At 31.8% G+C, this 24727-nt stretch overlaps 1 protein-coding gene across 2 annotated transcripts in view; it reads left to right on the forward strand.

Moving 5' to 3' along the window:
• Mfe2 (peroxisomal Multifunctional enzyme type 2) overlaps positions 1-24727 on the forward strand; it is a 94906-nt gene that overhangs the window by 50186 nt on the left and 19993 nt on the right. For both annotated transcript variants that reach the window (XM_040725582.2, XM_040725581.2), the window contains exons 3-7: positions 1362-1506; positions 4334-4431; positions 8476-8571; positions 9174-9232; positions 12241-12330. In XM_040725582.2, coding sequence (XP_040581516.1) covers positions 1362-1506; positions 4334-4431; positions 8476-8571; positions 9174-9232; positions 12241-12330 — 488 coding nt within the window. The remainder of the gene's footprint in view (positions 1-1361; positions 1507-4333; positions 4432-8475; positions 8572-9173; positions 9233-12240; positions 12331-24727) is intronic.

Raw genomic sequence — 24727 nt, forward strand, 5'->3', positions numbered from 1 at the left:
AACTAATGATTAGTTTGGATACATAAACCGTAAGACGTCACTAAGCATCCCTCTTCAAAGTGGGAATGACATTTCCAGGGATGAATTTTACGTGGAATGAATTTCTCCATAGGTCATAATCTCCAACACAGCTTTTATTATAGGATTGTTCAAAATTAGAATCTTCTTTGTGTAGAAGTTAAAGTATTCCCATTCGCTCTATAGATTCTATAAATATTTAAATTGAACTAAAAATACCTTGAATATTTTGATTGTGTCTAATTTTTGTTAATCATTTGACTTGTATAAAAACTCTACTTTTTTTAGCTTATTATTGTTATGTTTAATCTGTTACAAAGAGTCCACAACATTGAGCATCCTTAATTAGTAAATAAATTAAAAATGAATAGCTCATTTAGCCGAACTTTGTTCAATAAATCACACGTCTGAAAGAGAAGTATTAAATCGATTTAATATGAATGCATTGACTCAATGTTATTTACGCCTGCGATATTTCATTAATATCACAACATTGTTAATTCTTAAATTAAAATATTTTTATGATAATGATGTGTATTTACTATTTATCTATTTAAGAGTAATAAAACACTTATCATTTATAATTCTCGTCATCGAAAGGGGTAGGCCCAAAAAGGAACCAGGCACGCTAGTGACACACGAAGGAGGATGAAGGATTCCGAAAGAGAAACACGGATACCGAATCAAGGATAATAGACAATGATCAAAGGTCTTAATACATTAGATTCCCATCTAGAACTGATTACGAGTTACTTCATTCGAATATATATATATTAAAAATGTACATAAAGGAACCAGTGATTAAGGAAGGGTTAGAACGACTACTTAAGTATTAAAATATATAACGGATATAAATCAGGACCACCGTGTGACTGTTTTTCATTCATTCTTACATACATAACGCTACATTTTGCCTTACTAAATAAATATTTAATGTCTTAGAAAGAGTCAACAATATTGAACATCCTTGATTACTAGTCTATTGGTAAATAAATTGGAAATGATTAAGGTGATTTCGCTGGTCCTTATTGAAAAAATCACATGTTTGAATATGAAAAAAGAGTTTTCAAATAATTTTAATTTTTTAATCTACCTAAGGAGTTGGAATTTTTTTTTTTTAAATATATTCATTTCTTTACTTATTTATATAATTACATAGGACTTTGTGCACTTTAATTATATGAATTGGACTTGTACATAACATTATTTTTTTAATGATGCATTAATCACCATGGTAATTAAAAGAGTAATAGACCTTTTGACATATTAAATTAATATACATAGTTCTTGCATGAAAAATACTTTATATTATATAATTAATGCAATATGTTTTTGTTTTTTAGATGAATTTAAACCAAAATACGATTCTGGTATCGTTTACTTCGCTCAAAATTCCTTTCATGAAGATAAATTTTTAAGCCTCACAAGAATTTTTAAGAATGCGGGAAAAATTACATTTTTAGTCAAGATACAAAAACCCTTATTAAGGTATATAATTTTATACAGTACTAGGAAAGCTGTACTGGGAAAAATTGCCCGTATTTTGTTCAAACTTGATGATGAATAATAACACATTATAAATTCGCTCAATATAATTTATGACAAATATCAAAACATATTTGTTTGTTTTATACCGCAAGGGAATACCTTCAAATGGGAGTAATATTATTGTGATATAGGGCGAGGAGGGGGATAAATAGCTTAGGGCCTCTTAAAATATTTTGGGGTGGATTTTAAGGATCTAGGGGTACCCTAAGTTACCCTGCGCCACCTGAGGGCCTGGAACTATTTGTTGATATTAGTGGGGTTCCTTGGATGTATGTGGTACTTTGCCTGCGGTTTTTAAGGATCTAGGGGTACCCTGCGCAACCTGATGGCTCGGAACTATTTCTTGATATGAAAGAAGGTCCTTGGATGTATGTGATGCTTTAGCAGTGGTTTTTAACTACCCACGGGATCCGGGACAACTCGAGGGATTTGATCTAGTGTGTGGTATTAGAGGGGTTCCTTCGATGTATTGGATAAATTGGCTGTGGTTTTTAACAATCCCATACTACCCCCATGACACTGGCCAATCCAAGGGCCAAGAGTATTCAACTATATTTTCAGAGGCCCTAAGCTATTTATTCCCCCCTCCCAGAGTAATCTTCCACGGCAATTTTCTCCAGGGCAGTTTTCCGCGCACGTTTGATTCATGTGTATCTAACTGGTAGAAACTAAAAGTTTACACAGTTTGCATGCTTTTCTCTAACACTTAAGATATATTTCAAATAATATATGTAATAAAAATATTATTTTTTATAAAAGCTATCTACAAAATTGTCAGCTTTATTTATTCAATTATGTTAACATCTATTGTTAATGAGGTAGTAATTATTTTCCAGAAAGATAAGTAGTACTTACGGATGTAGTACGGATCCAAATCAATACATGCCTGTTCAACAGGTGCCTTTATTTATTCTACGCTTACATGATGTTCTTTACATGCCTTCATCTTAGCATATAGCTAGAAACAGGGACCACATCAAATGTTTTTTGATTAGAAAATTTGACTATTTGTCTAACTTGTGTAAATTTAAGATAATTAAAGTCCTTAGCTACGTTGAAACGGATTTGTGTCATGTTATTCGTCAGAATTAGTGATGTGCTAAGAGCAAAACTCATAAATTGCTACTCGAGTTTTATGGAGTAAATAAAAAACGACACAAAAAACTCGGCTCGTGGGTGAAAAAAGCCAAGTGTTACTCGTAACTCACCTTGTAACTCGTCAAAGCTTGGGATACTTCGTTTTCATTTTTTGATCCCATTATAACATGTAAATCTTCCTAGACTGACATCCTTTTCCTGCAAAATTTACAATTTAGATTTTCCCACAGGCAACACAATTAGAAACATGTTGACTTTTGTACAATGTGTACTCGTAATCGTTTTTGTTTTTTTTTAACTAGCGGGAGTAATCAATATTGCTTGGAATAATGCAATTTATTAAGCACACACTCAAAAAGTTTTTTTTCATACCAATAGACATAAGGGAAACATTGCTGCATTAATAAAATTAAGGAATATTTCTTAATGTATAAGGGAGAGACTACTATTAAACATAAATTTGAATGGTCCAATTTTATTTTCTATTTACTAGCTACTAATTTTGTTTGTCATATCCCTTGAGATTTAAGCTTTAACATAATCCCCATTCCTCTAGCACTTGCAGTATTTCAGTACTAGAATATTATCTTAGTTACTATCATTATCTTCATTGTTTAAATAGTAGCTACATCTTAGAGTAAACTTATTTTTAAGTGAATCTTGAAAAATTAATTACAAAAACAATTTTAAACTAAAAGTTTCCATGATTCTTTAAAAAATATGATTTTTTTTTTGTCTGAAGAGTTTTTCATGGAGCAAAAGAATTAGAGTGAGTAACGAGTATTCAAATGAGTAACGAGTAAAGCTTGTAATTCTTCGAGTATTTTTTAGAAACTCAAAAATACTCATCCAGCTAAATTTAGCAAATCACAAGTGAGAATAGATCTTTTTTTAAATTTGCAAAAATTTATTACTAAGCCTTGCGACTGTTTTTTTTTACTGCAGTGTGAGATACTCCCAAATATGTAACATGATTCCGTAAATATTGAGTTTATTTCAATTATGTTTTTGAGATTATCTGCATTGCTAATAGGCATTCTACGACTGTCATCCTTCTTTTTAATGTTCCCATCCTCCTCTATCATTTTTTTAATATTATAAACAGGATTTCTGGCCACTCCAATTAACTTTAAATTCTCAGTTGGAGATTGACCGGCACGAATTAAAATTGTGACCTTGAGTCTTGTGTCCCACTCTGTAGCAATTCTTCACATTTAATATAAAATAAAAAAACTTTGCTTGCAATTAATTATAGATAACATGTAGTACCGGAATTTTTTACATCAGTCACGTACAACCCAGTAATTTTGAATAGTAAAGTGTGTAATTTTTTTTTTCCAACCCGTAAATGTAATGTGGGGCACCAAAATCGATTTTATATTTAGGTTGAATTAAGGTAAGAAAGTATCAATAAATTACTTAATGTACATAGTACCATATAAAGGAAACTCATTCATTATTTTGTGTTTATTCCTTGCATGCTCCTTGCGATTAATGCCATTTATTAGACTTTTTAGATTCATATTAGTATATATGCTTTCATACATATAGGTAATGTATACACCAATAAAATCGATATTGGTAAATATTGATGATGCTTATATTAAATACACTTTTAATCCAATGTTTACACCACTCATATTTATTATTTTTTTTCATTTATATGCAGTACGGAGTATAGCTTTGTTCTTAGCCTTTATGACAAAATGAAGAATCAAAAATTTTCTTTTAATATTTTTCTGGCCGAAAATTTAGAAGATGTGCAATGTGAGTATTTACATATTTATTTCTAAGATAAATTTTTTCCACTAAATATATATAATTATAAATGTAAAAGAATCCAAAAATATTTAAGTAGTTTGACTAGTATGAGCCTGCCCGTTTTACGGACGTATGGTGGATGATATTGAAAGTGTGATGTGATGTTTGTTATGAAATGTATCGATATTTACAACCCCTTCCAATATAGAAAGATGATGTTGTCTTAAGTAATCAAGAAGACATATTACCAAAGTAATTTGTCAAATTAGTTTTACAATGTCACTATTTTGCTTTATTGACAGATTAAATTCTCATAACTGTTCATTTGAATTGAAGCACTCCCAGACGAATCAACTGGTTAATGTAATCTTCCCCTCTAATTTTTAATAGTAGGATTGTAGAAAAAAAAAATGTTGCTAGGCAGAAAAAACGGAGGAGGAGGAGGAAGATTCAAAAGTTAATTTTTGTATATATAAGATATACATAGTAGATTGAAATTATTTTTGTCTTGTGTTATTCTGTATATATGTGTTAAAGTGGTGCATGGATAATAATAATAATTTCTATATTATTTTTCAATGTAATCACCCTCTTTTATTATAGATCAATCAATTTTTTTCATTTCCTACACCTTTCATTAAAAGCAGTTTGTTTTAAACACTCATAAACCTTTCCAAATTATTTATTGATCTCCTGCAGAGACCCAAAACACTGGCCAGCCATTTTTTTAATCAAGAGGTTTGGAATTAATAAAAATTCTATTCGCACATATTTACACAATTTATCTTCACAAATGATGGCATGATTAAAAAAAATTTATATAATTGGTTTATCAGTTAAAATATTGTACGCCTTGTTTTGAATCACTTAAGGGGTTTAAAAATAAGATTTACTTAAGTAATTGTAGTTTTTCACCATATAAGGTCAATTTCTTTTGAAATAATTTTTTAACCCAAAAACAGAATTTTTTAGTATACGCCTTGTCGATGTCTACCAGCATTCATATTTTTCATTCTTTACCGTTCAGAATTAATTCATTTTTCTTCATATAAGAAATTTTAACAAATATATAGGTATGAAAGATATTAGAATCAATAACAGAATTATCAATAGGTCCATATAAAATTACATCGAGATCCAAAATTTAAAAATCATCTGTAAGGGAAAACAAAATTTATTTTATTAATTTCCATTTTTAATAAAACAGTTGATTTGATTTTTAATCATTTTAAATCCACTGTTAAAAGTCTATGCTTATTATGAAAATAAAACATATTTCATTTAAAGAAAAAATCATCTTATCGATTCATAATGAATAATTTACTTTTTTTGTTTTGACAAATAAACTTACTTGAATAAATATTCAATTTTTTTACTCTTGAATAGAATTGTTGTGTTCTTGACTGTTATTACCTCGAGAAATAGTAAAATTATCCTTATAGTCCGAAATTATTGATTTTTTGGCCAACAATGGGCTTTTTTTTAACATCTACTTAATTATTGTTATTTTCCGCATTGAAAGATCTAAATAAAATAAAAAAACATTTCAAATTCGATTGTTCTTTTTAAAAATTTATATATATTTTTCTTAATTGGAGTATGACGCAGGTTTTTTTTTCTGTTTAAACTACAAATCTTCTCTAAAACATTTTATTACTTTTTTTAAATTAAACTGAAACTTCAAATTTCAGAATGACGAACTAAGTAAAACATACTTTATATTTTATCTTTATTAATACTAAAAGTTAAATGCTTTCATATGAAGAAGAGTATTTAATAAGGTAGAACAAATTTATCATTGAAAATTAATAGTATTTCCTGGATAGAAAATTTGATAAGTGCAAAATTAATAGTAATTGATTATTCAATTAAATGAATAATGTGATTATTTTTCATTTTGGAATCATGACTTCAAAAACATAAATCAAAAAAAAATTTAGAATCGATTGGATTTTAATTTTTAGAATGCTCATAAAACGTCCAGTCAGAAAAAATGTATATCCTTTTTTTTCGCTGAAATAATGCTTTTCTAGGAGTAATATATATTTTACAATTAATAATCTATATTTTGTCGATTTAATAAATTTGTTTGCTTATAAGTTATTCTTTTGTATGAGGCTTAATTGAGTGGTGTCCGGACATAATGCCGAAAGACAAAACGTAGAAGGAGAAAAGTGTCGAGCGTAGAAAATGTAGTAAGGACCTAACGTCAAACGTATGCTTATTTACGTTTAAAAAAATTCCTTACTCCCTTATCTATATATTTGTTGTAAATTAAATAGATTCAGTTAAAGTTGTAACATAAGTTTTTACGTTTATGCTATTGTGACTTTAAACTATCATGGGAAGACTTAAAAAGGCCGAAAGTGATTTTTGCATGATAGGTATGCATATCTACTTAATACATAAAGAAAATTGTAATTCCATTTATTTTAAATTTGAGGAAACAGGAGTATTTAGGGACATAGCCATTTCAAACAACAATTCAATCATCATCATAAAAAGTTATGCCCTCAGGTCTTTTTGTTCTTGCATTTTCTTCATTTAAAAAAAAAAATATATATATTCCGAAATATCCTTATAATATGGTCTATTCTACTTTTTGAACGTTCCACGCTTTGTCCGTTGTACATTTTCCGTTTCTAAGTTTTGTACGTTTAACATTTTTGTCCTTGTACCATATTCAATCTAACTTTTTTCTCTATTCTCCATTTAAATATGTTAAAATATCACATTTATATCTTACAATAAAATTTTTGTTAAATGAAACTCATTATTGAAAAAAAAAAAAAAAAAAACCTTACATTGGCTTAAAAACATACATTTATGTTATTTTGTTGTTATATTCTCATAATTGATAATATATTTGAAAGTAAAAGACGGCCTAATTTTAATCAAACTGCGTTGTGTGAGTCAATTTATCCTATCTATAATACTCATCAGTGATCCATAATTTCAACCTTGTTATATCTTTATCTGTCTTAATACACGGAATGTAAATAGTTTAACACTTAAAAAAGGAGAATTATTTAGAAAAATATTATTCCATATATTTTTCTAAATTTAAAAACTCAAATTCATTTTTTTAAAATAGTTGCAAAATTTGAAAGGTTTGTTTTTAAATCACCTTTGAGGAAAAACTATTAACTGGTGTAATATGTTGTTTTAAATTTTAGCGTACCCGAATCTAACCAACTCCAAGTTATTGAAATAAAAAGTAAAATGCTTAGAATTCGCTCAAGTTGATAGCTTGATAGCTTTTCATAATGTGCTCCACTAATTTGTAGATATATAAAGAAATGAAACGGGCAACACTTTTTTCATCACTAGTTGGGGAAAAAAGTCAATAGATTTATGCGCACATTATTTAGCAGACAAGTGAAAACTGTTGAGCAATATACATTGAAAAGATAGATGGTCAAATATATTTATATTTATCTCTTTAATTTTAATGATATATAGGTAATGGTGATAGCCCATGGGGATGGGCGTTGTTTACTTATTATTAGTTTGTTTGCATATTCTAAGATTGTGGCGGAACGTTAATTACGACTAAAGGACTCTAGGCAAAGAGTAGACACTCAAGGCAAGGAAGCTAGGGGTTAGTAGTTCTCCCTTCTGATTGGCTTAAAATTAGAAGCTGCTACATGTTCCTCCAGCTAGGTACGCAGCCATTGGGGAAGAGAGTGACGGAGTGAGTCTCTCCTACAAAAAAAAAAAGAAGAATAAGGGCGACTATGTTAGGAACATTGTCTTCCTTGTTTTTAGATTGAATTGTTTATTTTTCCCTTAACCGCTCTTTCCCTTGAGTTATTTAATTATGACAACCCTTTATGTTTCAGCCCTCCGGCTGATTCTAATGTTTATTTTTTATTCGCTCCTGCCCCATTAAAAAATAATTTGACCAAATAGTTTATAAAATAGTATTTACCAACATCAGTGTGCATCTATTGATGCATATTGACTCAATTTTTTGTTCGATAAAGTTTAACTACTAGTATAATGAATTGTGATGCAATGCTCCAGAACTTTTTTCTTATAATTTGACAGCATTTGATCTCCTGCCGTTTATTATTTGGTCGATAAGTGACGCATCAGAAATTAAGGGAACTATCCTTAGCTTGGAATCCAATCTAGTTACCATGGGTAAGTTTTCAAAAATTATATTATAACCAATCCTTTTATAGAAATACCTTTTGTCAAATATTAGAGGTGATGACTCTAGACTTAAGTTTAAAATCAAAGATGATAACTGATTACATTTTATAATAAAAAAATTCTAAAAATCAATTCAATTGTTATAAACTGTATTTCATCTACTCCTCAAAATATATATAAGAAAATATATAGGAAAAACTCATAAAAGCATCTAAATATATAATAATGTTAAATGAAGTCCTACTTTGCAATTAATATTTCGCCGTGGAAATAACTTTTGATTTAGTATTAGCAATTTATTTTGACTCGAGAAAAGAGTAAAGGCTCAAATCTATAAGTTTATAACTATAAACTTGAAATCAGCTCGAAAGAAATTATGAGGAGTTGATAAGCAATTTAAGCGATTGAATTTGACTTGTACCTAGATATTTTAGATTTTGGACCCAACTTGAACTTGCAAAATAAGGACATTCTCCTTCCTCTGTGAAAATCTTCATTTTTTTTTTTTACAAATACCTTATTTATTTCAAATAAAGTAATTCCTTAGCTTTTCAACTTAAAAATACTAATCATGGATATATTTCTTACAGGAAAACAGAATAATGCCGGCGCTTCTGAACAACAAACGGGTTCAGATATGATGACAAGTGTAAGAACTTTTTAAATTTAATTTTTTTTTAATTTATAACGGTTCATTGGAAGAATAACATGGGGATTATGTACAAATTTTGAGACTAGTAAATCCATTTTTTATTTAAAAAATATCATTTCGATCTGAGGTAGGCTTTATCACATGTTTCTTGTTTAGACAACAATTAAGATTATCTTCTGTAAAATTTTTTAGGCATACCTTTTTTCATGTTATAGTCAGAAAATATAAAGTATATAAGTCTTATTAAAAAAAAGTACTGATTAGCTTTAAAAGTAGATAAACAAAATCGTTAGTAACTTGTGTTCAGGCTCAAAATTTTTTTTTTTTTGTAAAAAAACAAAACAAATCAGCCCCCGCAGTTAAACAAAAGACCAAATTCTAGACAAATTTTTAGTGGGATCAACCTCAACGCCAGAAATCACTTCTCAAAAAGAGCGAAACAATTCACATTTATATAAGATTGTAAATGACTATCCATTCAGAATTGTGTCGACATTATCTTCCCTTCCTTCCTCCCCCTTATATTAACCCATTGCAGGCGATAATTGTACCACGAATGTTGGGGGTGTTTTAGGATACCGCCGGGTTCCAAAACAAGATGAAACAGGGAACGCTAAAAATGAGATTTTAGCGCCCCGTTCCAATAGGTAATAGTAATTTCGGAAAGGGTGTGTTGTCCACGGGATAAGTATCCTAGAAACAGGACTATGCAAACTCAGGGGCAATTTTTGAAATTGGGGAGAGACCTAAAGCCTCCATCCCTGCAGATGCCCCTGATATTAATATTCATGTAAATGTGAATTAACCACTATAAAAAGTATATAATGATTATTTGTCCCTTTAACGCACTAATAATTAAATTTCTCTTATACTCAATGAAACACATTCTGTCGCTCTTTGTTTTTATTTTTGGCTGTAATTTTTCATATGGATTTAAAGTACTTCACATTGAGGGGATATTTGAGTTAGATATTATGTTTAACGTTACTCGCTGCCATCAAGGTTAATAGTATTTCTATTAATATTGGCTGCAATGTATTTGTCAATGTCGCCTACATGTCTGGGTTTAGTTAAAAAAACTGTTTATTTTTATGAAAAATACACGTATCATATAATCATATATTCAAAGGTTCAATCATTTATATTTATAAAAGGACAGGCAATATTTCAAAGAGATATTACGGTCAATTATAGGCTATGAATTCAAATTTCTGGGATGAATTGAAATACCCAAGAGTGTTAACTGTTGTTTAAAAACTCTGTTTTATCTACTAGACTTAATTGGGCCCAATCTTGTCTTAGAAATATAATTTATTAATTTTCAAATTCCATAAATGTGGCGGTGAGTTTTGGATACTTAAAGTACAATTTGTGGTGGCTCCAAAGGATTAATCAGAATAATTTTTTCATTGAAATGAACTATAATTTGTTGGAAAATCTATTCATTGTTCAATTTCGATAAAAATTATTCTACCCTCCTTTTGGGTTGACGTGCTACAAATATGCAATTTTATTACAATGACTCAGTACTATTAAGAGTTGTTCATAAGTTTTATAGAATAGATTTTAATTCTTAATTATGACTTAATTCTTCTATATTTACATATGGGATTAAGAGAAATCGATATGAATCACAACAGACACAGCTATTCTACTTCTGTGAAAATAAAATATTGTTATTTTTAGTCGGCTATTGGTGTTTTGAACTTTATTTTGATTAATTTTTCCATGATTCCCATAAACATTTTTATTTGTCATATTTTGATTTATGAATATTATTTTCTATTATTAAAAATACATATTTTTTGTGTATTGTATATTCGATTGAAAAATTAATCTAAATGTGATAGAAGTTTGTAATGAAATAAAATATAAAGTAATGTAATATATATATATATATTCTTATAAATCACTAGGCTTACGCAAGGTTAATTTAACCTTGGGCTTACCCTACTGGCGAGAGGTTAATTTTTTAACCACCTAATTTCCAAATGAAATAAAACTGTAAAAAATGAATGGAAATGATTAAAAATTAATTCCTAGCAATATTGAGGATCATAAAAACATTTGGAATTGAAATTTAATATGAAGACATTATTCTTCACGAGATATTTGCCTTTTCCTGGAAGCCATAATTTTCATTTGAACAACACTCTATTTGAGCTTAACTCTTGAGTAATGCTACACCCCAGTAAATAATGTATACTTTTCTTTTTTATATAATATTTAGTAAAGTACTCTAGACGACAGATAAATCAGAAATAATTAATAAAAATCATATTTATATGTGGTGGTAAATTAATAAACCTATCAGATGGAAGGAGTTAAAATAGTCTTACATTTCATACTGTACATAAAAATATGAAGTATTTCCAACCTCTAAACACATTTGATTGAATAAATTTTGATATAGACAGATTGCACATTTCAAACTTATTTTTTTATGTAATTGACTAACATATCAAAATTTGAACGAAATTAAGTATGCCATATTTGAAATTTTTCTAGGTCAAAGATTTGACCGCGTAAATTCAAGAGGCATTTTATTGGATAAAATTATTGATTATATAATAAACATAAACCTATCAAAATGTGTTTAAAGGAGATTAATATAATAAAAAACACAAGAGAAATAACAGTTTAAAAAAGTGGGTGCCGACCTCGATGCTGAAACTTTAGGGTCATTTAACTTCTAAAATAGAAGCCAAAGGGAGCTAAAAGTTTCAATTTTTGAGCTTCTATCTAATTTTAAAGTATATGTAAGGTTATAAAATATCGGAGATAATATAAAAACGACATTTTCTATGACAGGTAGAAAATGACAGTTTTTTAGTATTTAAACTTACCATAACAAAATTAATTTAACTTAATCAAGTTAAGATAATGCAGTTTACAAAATTAATTAGTTAAGTTAAAAGTTAATTAACTTATCTAAGTTAAGTTAAGTTGCATTAACTTGCCCAACTCTGGATTTATGCAATCAAGTAATATATTTTATCTTTTAGTTAAATAATAAGTTTACCAAAATGACAACAACCGAAAAAGATATCAATATGGGTGAAGAGGCGACCAATGATAGCAAAGTTTTTATACCTGTAAGTAATATATTGATTTTTTATTAATTAACGCATAAATATATGGATTTATTGACAATTAAAGCATACATAAGAAAACTTAGATTGAAATTTTTAACAGAAAAAAGTTTTCTATTGTGATTTACTATTTATAAAAAGTAACAACATTAAAATCCATGACAGTTTTTTGTATTCTTTTGAAACAATTGCTTGATGTTGATTAAAATCCTTACATTATATTATTTTATTTTCATTTAGATTTTGACAGTTCTATTGAAGAAAGTTATATATTCTTTCATTAAATATTAAACAAATAATTTTAGTTTAAGATAAATTTGTATGCATAACAGATATACAAAACATGTTTTGTATATGTCATGTCATGGTACTTAGGGGAGGGGCGGTAAATTCAGTATTTGTGCAACTTTGACCAAATAACGGATGTTATGTCGGAGAATATAGCATAGACCAGTGGTTTTTAAACAGTGGTATGATAGATCCCTCCAGTGTTATGTGGATGAGCATCATAAATAGTTTGAACCTCCAATATTATATAATAAAGATGTTGGTATTTCCTCCAATGGCACATGATGAAAAAAAATTGAAATTTTGACCTTATGATATAACTCTTTATGTAGCTCGTTTTTGACGTGTATTTCTGCCCAAACTATAAACTTCAAAGTATAAACGAAGGACTATGCTATATGATCAATATTTTTATAAATTTTTATATAAGTTTGTACATACAAATAGCATAAAAGAGAACAATAACTGATTTTACAGGCGCTCTTACACTTTAGGCCAAAAAGAAAGATACCTATAATAAATGCAGTGTCCAAGGGTGGTTTATACCAAAAACGAAAACATATGATCTGGTCTCGTTATATTTTGTAAAAATATCTTGGTTATTGAATATGTTTAGTTCTGGATAAATTAAAGTTGTTAACTACAAAAGATCCTCAAGGATAAGGTTCAAATATTAAATAAGTTGACAATTACCAAACATTTGATAAAAGTAGACTAAGACGAATACGTAACTGTTTTAGAAATCAAACTTAACCAAAAATCCTTGTTTTCTATACTTGAGTTTAGATACATAATAGTTTTGAGGCTTGATCCAAAAGCAATTTTTGATTATTTCGATTCAATCTTCTTTGAATTTGTCTAGGCCTACCTGTACCAATATTTAAGTCCATACACTGGTCTTACATCGTAGACCATAATATATTTTTCTATTAAAAAATAAGGTTATATTCTTCAATTAAAAATAAAGTTTTCAATTTTTCTCTCTTTTAGAAAAAAAATAAATGAGATAATTTTTTTCAAATATTTATTTTGCAGGAAATCAAACCCAATTTTTTGTGTAGACAGAGATTTTTATATAGGTCTTAAATGAATTATTTTTGTCTCCACACGGTCTAGGATTTCCGAACCGAAACCACAAACTACAAATACTAAAGTAAAATGTTTTTGTAAATTTGCATCCTATATTCATTAGAATTATTAACTTTTATATCATGCTTCGATGTAACTATATAAAATTAATTACATAAATTAATTATAGTTTACTAAGCTATTCCTATTTAAAAATTGGTGTTTAATTTATCGAACTTTTACATGGTATGTCAACTTTTGTACTCATGGTGAGTTTTTGAAATATTCTACTTATTAGGTGGACAAACAATGAAACCCATTCCGTCACAACTTAATGTGTTTGAAAATAATGCGTTATTTATATTTGAAATACTCAAATATATTCCTCCAAAGTGCAAATATTCTTTAGTTACATCCATACATAGTGTTGCTGTAAAGACTAGTTGACTGTATAATTCAGAAATCTACCTAGGTAACCTTGTGTATGAATAGAAACCCTTGACAATAAATATGATAAATATATTAAATAAATAAATAAAAACAACAATATTTGTGATGAGAATAAGTTTATTTTATTTAGAACAGAAAAGCAATTTAGATCTCTTCCTGACAATAGTAACAAAATAGCATGGGCTGAATTTAGGTTTGTTCAAAATTCAAATGAGATCAACCGAAATTGATCAGAAAAAAGTCCATATTAAATTAAGCCTTTGATTCTAGTTATAGGGTGGATTCAGGAATTACAATTGGTGATAAATTTCTAGGAAACAATCCAATAAATTATTCAGACACAGGATGCTGGACTTGCAGACTTAATTCCTGCCAATAAAAATCAGATTCTAATTTGAAAAGAGGAAGTGAATTTGGGAGTCAGGACCAGTAATCAAAACTCCAATAAGGAGATAGCCAATAGATTATTCAAACAGAGGATGCTGGACTTGCACACCTTATTCCTGTCGATAAAACATGAGATTCTAATCCCTTGAAACCAAAACTAGACTTTCTAGCTCTTTTGAAAAGAGAAAGTGCATTCGGGAGTTAAGATCAGTAATCAAAACTCCAGGAAGCGAGATAGCCAATAAATTATTCAACCAGAGGATGCGGGACTTGCAAATTTTATTCCTATCGATAAAATGTCAGATTCGAATCCCTTGAAAACACAACTAGAAAGAAAGAATTGCTATTAAGAAGGAACCAACAGATAATCATTAAACGTAGATCTTGAGATTTCTCTCAATAATCCGGCTCGAAGGACCATGCAAAGACTAGTGGACTGCATAATTCGGAAATCTACTTCGGTAACCTCTGTATGAATAACAACCCTTGACAATAAATATGATAAATATTATTACCTCAATATATAAATAAAAGTAACAATATTTGTGATGAGAATAAGACTATTTTATTTAGAACAGAAAAGCAATTTAGACCTCTTGTAACAATTATTGGACAAGTTCAAACTTGCAATAATTATTCGACCAGTTCAAGCTTGTAATGATTAACTATGCTAACGTGGTTTGTGTAATGCAATGACATTATTTCGCTAAAATGATAGATTTGCCACGACACTCCCCCTTGAGACGTTTAACGATCTTAAGAGATATAATTAATAGTCTCATAATTGAACAACAAATTCATTTTAGGGAATATGCAGATCCCTAGATGTTGTTTAGTTAACAATTGCATCGTTAACCAAAGGTTAGATTATGTATCATTTCTTTAATTGGACCAATAACGTAGTCCATTCGTTAGGCTTTGATAAAATCGTTCTGGTAGTTGCAAACATTCGCACAAAGTTTTTACTTGGCACCCAACTATATAAGTCCGAAATACAACTCGACTATCGATCCGATATATATATATATATACTCCCCCCATCATCGGAAAACAATCAAAATGCATCTCAAACCAGATGGTTGATCTTCAAAACCTTGCCATCCTTGATGAAACAGACCGAAGTCAGATTCTGCTAAGGAGTCTCCTGGCTAAGGTGAAAAACTTCACACTCCAAATAAAACCGATAGCTCGGAAAAATGGGGCATATGTAAATGGGGAACGCCTGCTTTTCCTGTAGCTTCCAGCATCCTGAGTCTCCACCAGGGTTGAAATTTATTCAGCTGTACTCAATATCAAGGAGTTTGAAATTCATGGGGTTGTAAATGCCATAAAGAACCTCTGCCCAGAAGGTTGTAAGGATTCTGGCCCTCGGCAGGTCCAACTACTGCTGAGGTTTCCAACTTGATTCAAATTTATCCGTGAGTTTCTGTCGGCTGTTCACGGATGATAACTATATGTCGGAGTGAAAAGTTATGCCATCAAAAATCTCTTTGAGGGGAACAAAACGGGTAAAACTTCTGATGTAAAATGTGTTCAACTTCCTTCCAAAGCTAATTCATTGGTATTTATTATATTTTTAATTCTATGTATATGAAGAAAAAATACTCGCAGTATTGAAAAAAATATTTTTCATCCTTCACTAATGATTTTATAATAACCTGAGAGGTGCCTTCTCCCTCCTGCCCCTTCAAGGCTTTCACTGTTAGCAGATTCTTTGTTTGAAAGCTCTTCAGTGAAACTAGTATAGTACTCCTCAGCATCTAAGCGCTGAGGTGGAATGAGAGCAAACTTAGAGGTTGCAGTTATTGCCTCCTACCGGGTGACTGTCATTGGTTTTTCCTTCATCAAAGTCCTGGACGGGTTCACCTACGACGGAAGATCGGTCGGTCCATCCCTCAAGAGTGATCAATCCCTTTCTTTGGGTGACCTTCAACATCTGCCATCCGCTTCTGACACATCCAATATCTGAATTCAGATTTCCCAAGCCTTTACTCTTATCGTCCATCTCGACGGGAAATTGTGAAGACTCAAGCAAAATTACTTGTCTAACGGATCCTATGATAACCGTGTTTGACAAAGTTACAAAGTTTTATCGAGAGTTCTTTAATGGTTGATTTATTCCTTTGAATAAGCACTTTTAATTGCTTTTTGAAGATAGCCACGATAGGTTCTGTGACTCTGTTGGTCAAAGGGGCCTCAGGGGTACTGAATTTCCATTCAATATATTCTACTGTACAATTCTCCTCTTGAATTTTCTTAAAGTCCAGATTTTTAAGTGTTTGTAGTTGCTTATTTGCGACTACAAAATGACGAGCACTATCCGAGTAGATAATTGCCGGTTTGCCATATCAGCCAACGAATCTTCTGAGAGTTTGTAGAAACTCTCGTGTGCAACAAGATTCAATTATCTCTTATGAAGGCATATAAATAAAGCCATCCATACTTTGAACGTTGGTGGATGACGACAACGATTCACATATGCTTCATCACACTGATGTTTACAATGAAATGGACCCAGATAGTAGATTCCTACATTTCGCCATAGACTTGGATTATCCATTCTCATAGTAGGTGAATGAGCCATTGTTGGGGACTCAAACTTAACATATCGACACCTAGGAACTTTGCATAACTTCCTAACTAAAGATTTGACATATCCATAATTAACTATGAACCAATACCAAGCTTTAAGCGTATTGAACAATGAAAGAGACGCTGATGTGTATCAATTGCAAGTCTCTCAGCCAAAGTTTCCTTAGGTATAATTATAGGATTAGTAATGTCAAAAGCAATAGTGGATGACACGTGTAATCGACTCTGAAGTCTAATGACTTCTGATTCTTTGTAGTAAAAAACATGAAGATTCCTGAGAGGTGATTCCATGACAAGACTCAGAGCAGTTGTCTTTAAGGATTTTTCTTTCGTTCACAAGCCTGGTTTCTTGTTCGAATGTAAGTAAAAGAACTTTTGCCCTTCCCCATTCTTCCGTAGATACGTTTTGGAATTGAAGGACCCTTCTCCTTATTCGGAAAAACACTCTTTAAATTATAGATAACTTAGAGCATCTTCGAATAAGTTCATCTATAATCGAAGTAGATAGGGTTGGTGATTTATAAACAATAGCTTTATGACTTTCAGAGGCCAGGGCCTTATCTCATTAAAATATATTGCCAGATCAGGCCCATTAGTCTTAGATTTGTTATCAAAGACTTCAGTTGGCCGTGGCTGTTTTTGTCATTTGTCACGGCATTCCAAGAGAAACCTTGGGCCGTGTTTCCAAAACTCTATTATTTCGGTAAACGCATTCATATAGTACCCTCTACTAGGCAAATCTGCTGGATTGAGGACTCCTGGACAAAACCTTACTTGGACCAGAAGAGATTGTCAAGTACTTTGCAAACTCTACGTTCTTGCCATGGCTTACAAAATCCTTTACCTCTTTGTATCCGCTGCAGATTTATTAGGGAGACGGTAAATATGACTGTGTTATGGGGTTGTACCATTGGTTTAAGTGCATTCTGAATATAATTTGCCATAGTCACAGCCATAGATAGAGCAACAAGTTCTGCTCCAGCAATCGTCAACATGTCTTCAAGCTTACTTTTCTCACAGAGAGTTTTTGGCTTTTTGCCTTCCTCAATTTCTACAACAAGATAGGCAGCGACACCCATTCCTACTTTGGAGGCATCTCTGAAGACAGCAAGAACCTTGATGCTTCCCCCGCTTTAACATGGGAAACGGAGATCTTTCATCAAAAGGATCTGTTCAACCCATTTAGTAAAGACCTTAACAGCCTCTTTAGCAGCTTCGGTGTCTTTTTCGCCACACTTAAACTTGTCTTACCATAATAAAAGAAGAATCAGTTTAAATAGCATTATAATTGGTGAGACATAACCTTGTCAAAGACTTGACTAGCTAGAGATACAATGTCCCTTCTTGATAATGAAGCACAATCAGGGTTAAATTTTTCAAATTGGCTTGCAATATCAAACATAAGTTCATTTGTACATGTGCCCAACTTTAAACCAGGAACTGAAATCTCACGTCGTGGAGGAGCAATTTGTTCAGGTTCAATCTCTGAAAGAATTTCTGGATGTGAAGATGCTATCTTATGCCCTTAAAATCCTCCACTTTTCAGAATTTTTAATATCTCTAAAGTAGTTTGGATAGTTTCTTCAGGGGTATCTTGGGTAATGTGTATTTCGTCCATGTAGGTCATTTTATCCATAACTTCTGAAGCTATTGGGTATTTCTTTGATAGCTTCTTAGCAGTTTCTTTAAGACACCACATAGAAATATATTGTGCTGAAACTAGTCCAAACACAACGACCTTGAACCTCATCAACCGGGGCTGCTCGCCGGGCCTTCCCCAAATAGAACAGAACATATCTTTATCAAGAGGGTCGGCAAGATTTATCGAAACCAACATCTTTTTAATGTCTACAGCGACAAATTACTTCTTGCATTTAACCTTTAGAATAAGCTCCATTATTTGCGGAAGCATATTCTTACCTGGCATTAGAAGCTTATTCAAAGATTTAGTTTTATCTTTTACATCAGGTAAGGATGCATTTACCACGATCCTACATTTTGCAGAGACAGGTCTTGATGTTAGGACATAGCTGGGATGTTTTGTAATTCTTTCGTTAGAAGGAACTTCCTCAACATAATCAAAATCAAGAAACTCTTGATAAGCTTGTTCAACTAAGTTCATATGTTCAGGTTTGACCTTATCGAGAACTCGATGCATGACAGCAATGGCTCTACTGTAGTTATCAGATAGAACTCTACCATTAGGCTCACTATCAATCCATGGCTTTTTTATGAACCACTCACACCTAGATGTATCGAAGACAGCAGTTCTTTCCATATGCAAATCAGCCTGGAGCTCCAATGAGATAAGTTCTGCAGTAATTGTTTCTTTAGGATTTATACCCACATTCCCCCATTCCAAAACTTAGTTAAGTTAAACTCAAGAGAACGATAAATAGTATGAAAATCAAAGTCTTCATACTTTTTAATTTGAGTAATAATTCTAGAATACAAGGAAGCCTTATAATCAATGGTAATTGGTTCTGAAATACCATCTGCTCCACTAAGGATCCATTCTAAGAATGTCATGTCAGTTTCTCCTATGGTAGCAAAATCATCTTTTTTTCTTTAAGCATTATTGCGGAATGATAAGGTTCCGAAAGAGAATTGGAAAATCTCTAGTTCGTGTACTAGGTAACAATTCTGTGAACTTAATGTCTGTAGTGTAATCCCATTTCTTAGGATTAAATTGAAGTGGATCTAAGGAATTACCAATTCGTTCCGTTCACATGTAATAGCTACAATGGGGGGAGTACAAGTAAAATGCTTCAAATTTCCTAATTAAACATCTTGCTTTTCTTTATTTGAATGTATTGCAGGGGGAGCAAATAATATCGATATTGATATTATTCCTTTTAATCCTAGAGATTTTGCTGTAGCACATTCAATCATTGATAGGTTTGCTCCTGAATCAAGTAAAATTCGAAACTTACATGATTTCCCATTTACAGGATTAATAACCCAACAGCATACAGTAGCAATGAATGCTTTGTATTTAGGGATATTGTCAGATATTTTACTACAATTAATTGATATCCCTTCTAGAGCTCTTTCAAGAGGCAAGTTTTTTGTATTATCTATGTTCCCCAAAGCACTTATGTTTCTGATATAATTTCATCTCTCTTATTCAGAGGAGGATGGGACTTTTCCGATACATTCACACCTTGTCGAAGATTAAGATTACTATTGGAAAATGCAAGTTTTAAATCACCCCCAGTAACAGGGTTTGACATGGTAAATGAATCATAATTTTTCTGAGGCTCATTGTTAAAATTATTCTGCAAAAAATTCTTAACATATTATCAACACTTCCATTGTAATAATTAGATTTGAATGTTTTACATGGAACAAAAAATAAAGAGTCATTTATATAATTTTTACTTGAATTTTTATTTTTACGATTAATATTTATATATTTTTCTTTATCTTTTGGAGGATTTTTTGCTTCTCGAGATGTAATAAAAGTTTTTATGTGATTATTAGTATCTTACTGAGATTTTAGAAGCTCTTGAAGCACATTGGTCATTGCAGGACTTTTAGCTCTGCTATTAGATCCGCTGCTTCTCTCTAGCCTCCTTTTCCGAAGAAATTCTTTAGGATTCTTGTTTTCCTATTCGGATTTTTATCGCATACAACGACGTTGTGACGATCCCCACACAAAGGACATTAACTCAAGCACTCCTCTCTATGTTTCTCATTGAACGTAGCCAAACAGAAAGCTCATTTCTTAGTACCAATGCAAGCTCTCATCCATTCTGATGGAGAAAGCACTTATGCTTTAGTACATGTCTCGGTGGAGTGACTATCCCCATGGAAAATGCATCCTCCTTTAGATTCCCAGACACGAAAGACGGATTTTACTTCCTCCTTTTCAAGGTTGTCTTTATGCAGAGTGGCATAAGCTTCCAGGCAAACAGAAAAGTCTTTGATATTAAGGATTGATCCCGAGTTCCAAGCCAAGTCAGATCCTTCTTGAACCCTATTTTCTTTTGTGCTCCTCTTCTTTTGCAAGACGAATATCCTCTCAATCTGCCACCACTCTCAAATACCTGTACCTGATACATAGCGGGTTTAAAGGATTTTTGGACGTGTTGGATCGGCATACCCCCCTTTACTTCATCAAGGTATGCCTTGGCTAATTTAAAACAGTTTTCATAGGTTCGATCAAGCTCCTCTACAGCCAATTCATACGAGGCGGCCTCATTAGTGAAGAGATGCACATTGCCCTCCAAGCAGTCCATGAACTTTTCAAAGACGATGGTTGGTGAAAATCCATCGTAATTAGCCTCGATATCTACATTGATTTGAGCCCACTTCTTTTTCAAGACAGAATAAAGGCGGAGAACTTCCGTGGAAGGACCTTCACTGGAAAATTTTAGTCCAATAACTTTCTCTGCACCGTAATGCAGATCAGGTTTCCTTTGTCTCTCCACTGTGATGGTAGTAGGGAGGTGTTTACCTTGGGAGAGCAGGCTCAAAAAGGAAGCGGTGATAATCCGCCGCTTCCACTCCTCTAACAGACAGCTCCTCCAACTTATCAGACACTTCTGTCAAGGCCATTGTAGAGGGCTCATCGCTGGTATTATACCAGCATCTGGAAGCGGTATTTGTGAGGGTCATAAGATCATAGGGCCTCAACTCTAGCTCTTGCCAGCTTAGAAAATAATAACTTCACACCAAACGGAATTGGCTCTTGTAGAGTCGGTGAGATACTCATCCATTCTTCCTCAATAAACCACTCGGTAGTCTGCAAACACCTTCTCATACTTGGAGTAACAAGATGCGGTAATGCGGAAATTCTCCTTGGCGATACTCTCAATGTCTTCCTTAGAACTCTCAGTGTAGAGCTGAGAGAAAAGTATCTTCAATGTTAATTGAAGCAAGCTTTTCTCGTAACAAGAAAGACCATAAGAAAGGGCTTCGACCTGGCGAGACGTTCATATTTCCTTTTCTTTGAAAAAAAAAGGAATAATGGATTTAGGATTATTCAAAATTCAAATGAGATCAACCGAAATTGATCAGAAAAAAAGTCAAAACTAAATTAAGACTTTGGTTCTAGCTATAGGGTGGATTCAGGAATCAAGATTGGTGATAAACTTCTATGAACCAAGCCAATAAATTATTCAGACACAGGATGCTGGACTTGTAGACGTAATTCCTGCCTATAAAAATCAGATTCTAATCCCTTGAAACCACAATTATAGTTTTTAGGTCTTTTGAAAAGAGGAAGTGAATTCGGGAGTCAAGATCAGTCATCAAAACTCCTTGGAAGTGTGATAGCCAATCAATTATTCCAACACAGGATGTTGGACTTGCATACCCTTGAAAACACAACTAGAAATAAAGAATTGCTATTCACAAGGAACCTACAGATAATCCAAAATAATCCTAAACGTAGAGCTCAAGATTTCTCTTAAGAATCCGCCTCGAAGGACCATGTAAACATTAATGGACTGTATAATTCGGAAATCTTCCTTGGTAACTTCTGTATGAATAACAACCCTAGACATTGAATATGATAAATATTATTACCTCAATACACCAATAAAAACAACAATATTTGTGATGAGAATAAGACTGTTATATTTAGAACAGAAAAACAATTTAGACCACTTCCAGACAATAGCAACAAAATAGCATTGGCTGAAAAAAGGGAGAATTATTCACAGCGCCAAGTTAGAACTCTTTCTCTCTTTTGGCTCTAATAGACAAAAGGAGAAAATTGGAAAAGTTCAAACTTGCAATAATTATTCGACAAGTTCAAACTTGTAATTATTTATTATGCAACGTGGTTTGTATAATGCAAATTGCAATATTATGCTAAAATAGTAGATTTGCCGCGACAGTTGCAAACTGTTAGCATTTTTGTTATGAAAAAGAATAGGCATTATTACAATAAAAATAAGAACCCTTTAAAGAATGAAAAAAAAAAAAACTTACCTGTCATAAAGTTTTGGTAAATTAGCATTTAGCCACTTTGTGAGAGAGGAAATAAATACTTTTCTAACTTCTTATTATGGGTAATTTTTTTAAATGTTGCAATTTTGACTGGCTTCATTCCATCGCCCTAAAAATTAGTTTAAAAATCAGCACACACTAATGAAGAGTCGGTCCAACTCAAATGTCACTCTACCAAGTCAGGTGCTCATTATTCTTCCTTTCGACAACACATTCTCGTCTTATTTTAACCAGTAACAAAAACACTGTGCATTATTGTGTATTGTGTGCAATTTAAAAGGTACAATAGTCCACGCTTTTTTGGATGAAACGGTCGGGTGGACTACTCAATTCGTCTCAAAATTCAAAAATGTGTTAAGAAGGATGGTGAAGGCTCACTGACGATGATTTTTCTAAAGTCTTGTGACCTGAATGCGGCCAAAGTCGTCCCAAGTCCTGCTTTCTTAAGGAAAATCAACAAAGAAAAAAAGAGAATAATCCCGCCAATCGATTAATGCAATTACTGTTTCTTTTCAACTATCCATCGTGCCATCAAGGAAGACTTACAGTACCATAGCTAAGCACGTCACAAGGAACAGCTTCTATCACTATCAAGTAGGGAGAAAAGGGTGACGTGTCCCCTAGCTAAAACAGAATCTTACAGTGGAAGATCTCGTCCATTCTTGTGATATGAGAAAAAAAAATTGTAGACCCAGAAGCATAACTCAAGGAACAATAGATGGTTGGCAAAATAACGTACCTAGGATCAGAAAGGACAAGTAACCGCAACAAGTTTCTGTTTTTGGATTTAATGGAAGCAAGGATCACGTTATGCCTCTCTTCAATTTCTATTAGGGCCTGAAAGTCAACACAAAGTTCTACATCAGTTTTTTACACATCAAAGTATTTTTCTGGATCTGCAACATCATAAAAACCAATTTTGGATCTGGCAGACGGACGGGGTACCCTATCACACCAGCCAAACAACATTTGATTTACTCTATTTCTGAAAATTTGATGTTCGAATACATGCTGCAGACTTCTTGGCCTCCGAACTCGACTGAATTAAACCCTTTAGACTATTTTTTCTCGCTATGTTGAATTTTTTAGCTGCAAGAGCATATGCAAAGCACTCTAGAAAAAATGATTTTTAAATAACAGCCAATGAAAGAATTTAATATATCCAAAACATACATTACAAATATAAAAAATACTCATTATGGTATTTGAATGGCAGTTTGATACCTTACATTGCAGCAATATTGAATTATTTTTCTACGAAATTTATTTTTCTATTTCTTTCTATCTTAATAAACAGTTTCCTTTATCATTCGTTTTCTAACTATATGTACAACAGTAATTTGTATTACTTTAGCCACTTGCTTGAAAATTTAAGCCTAATACTTATGTGATTTGATTACAGTATTTCTGATCGTCTGACTGTCCAAAGCATTTCATTGGGCTAAAAATTGTTTTTCTTCAAAATGAAAAATAGGGATTATATTCATATATTCACTTCAGAAAAGGAACATTAATTAAACTTTTGAAATTCAGTAACATAATTTTAAAATTGAAACTTCTAAATCCGTTCAAAAATAGAGAATGTTGACAAAAGAGTCATTTTTAAATGGGCGTAGGCTGATAAATAAAAAAAAGCCATTTGGAGACTGAAACTTTT

The sequence above is a fragment of the Lepeophtheirus salmonis genome, chromosome 14 (genome assembly GCF_016086655.4).
Source record: "Lepeophtheirus salmonis chromosome 14, UVic_Lsal_1.4, whole genome shotgun sequence".
Lineage (NCBI taxonomy): Eukaryota > Metazoa > Arthropoda > Copepoda > Siphonostomatoida > Caligidae > Lepeophtheirus > Lepeophtheirus salmonis.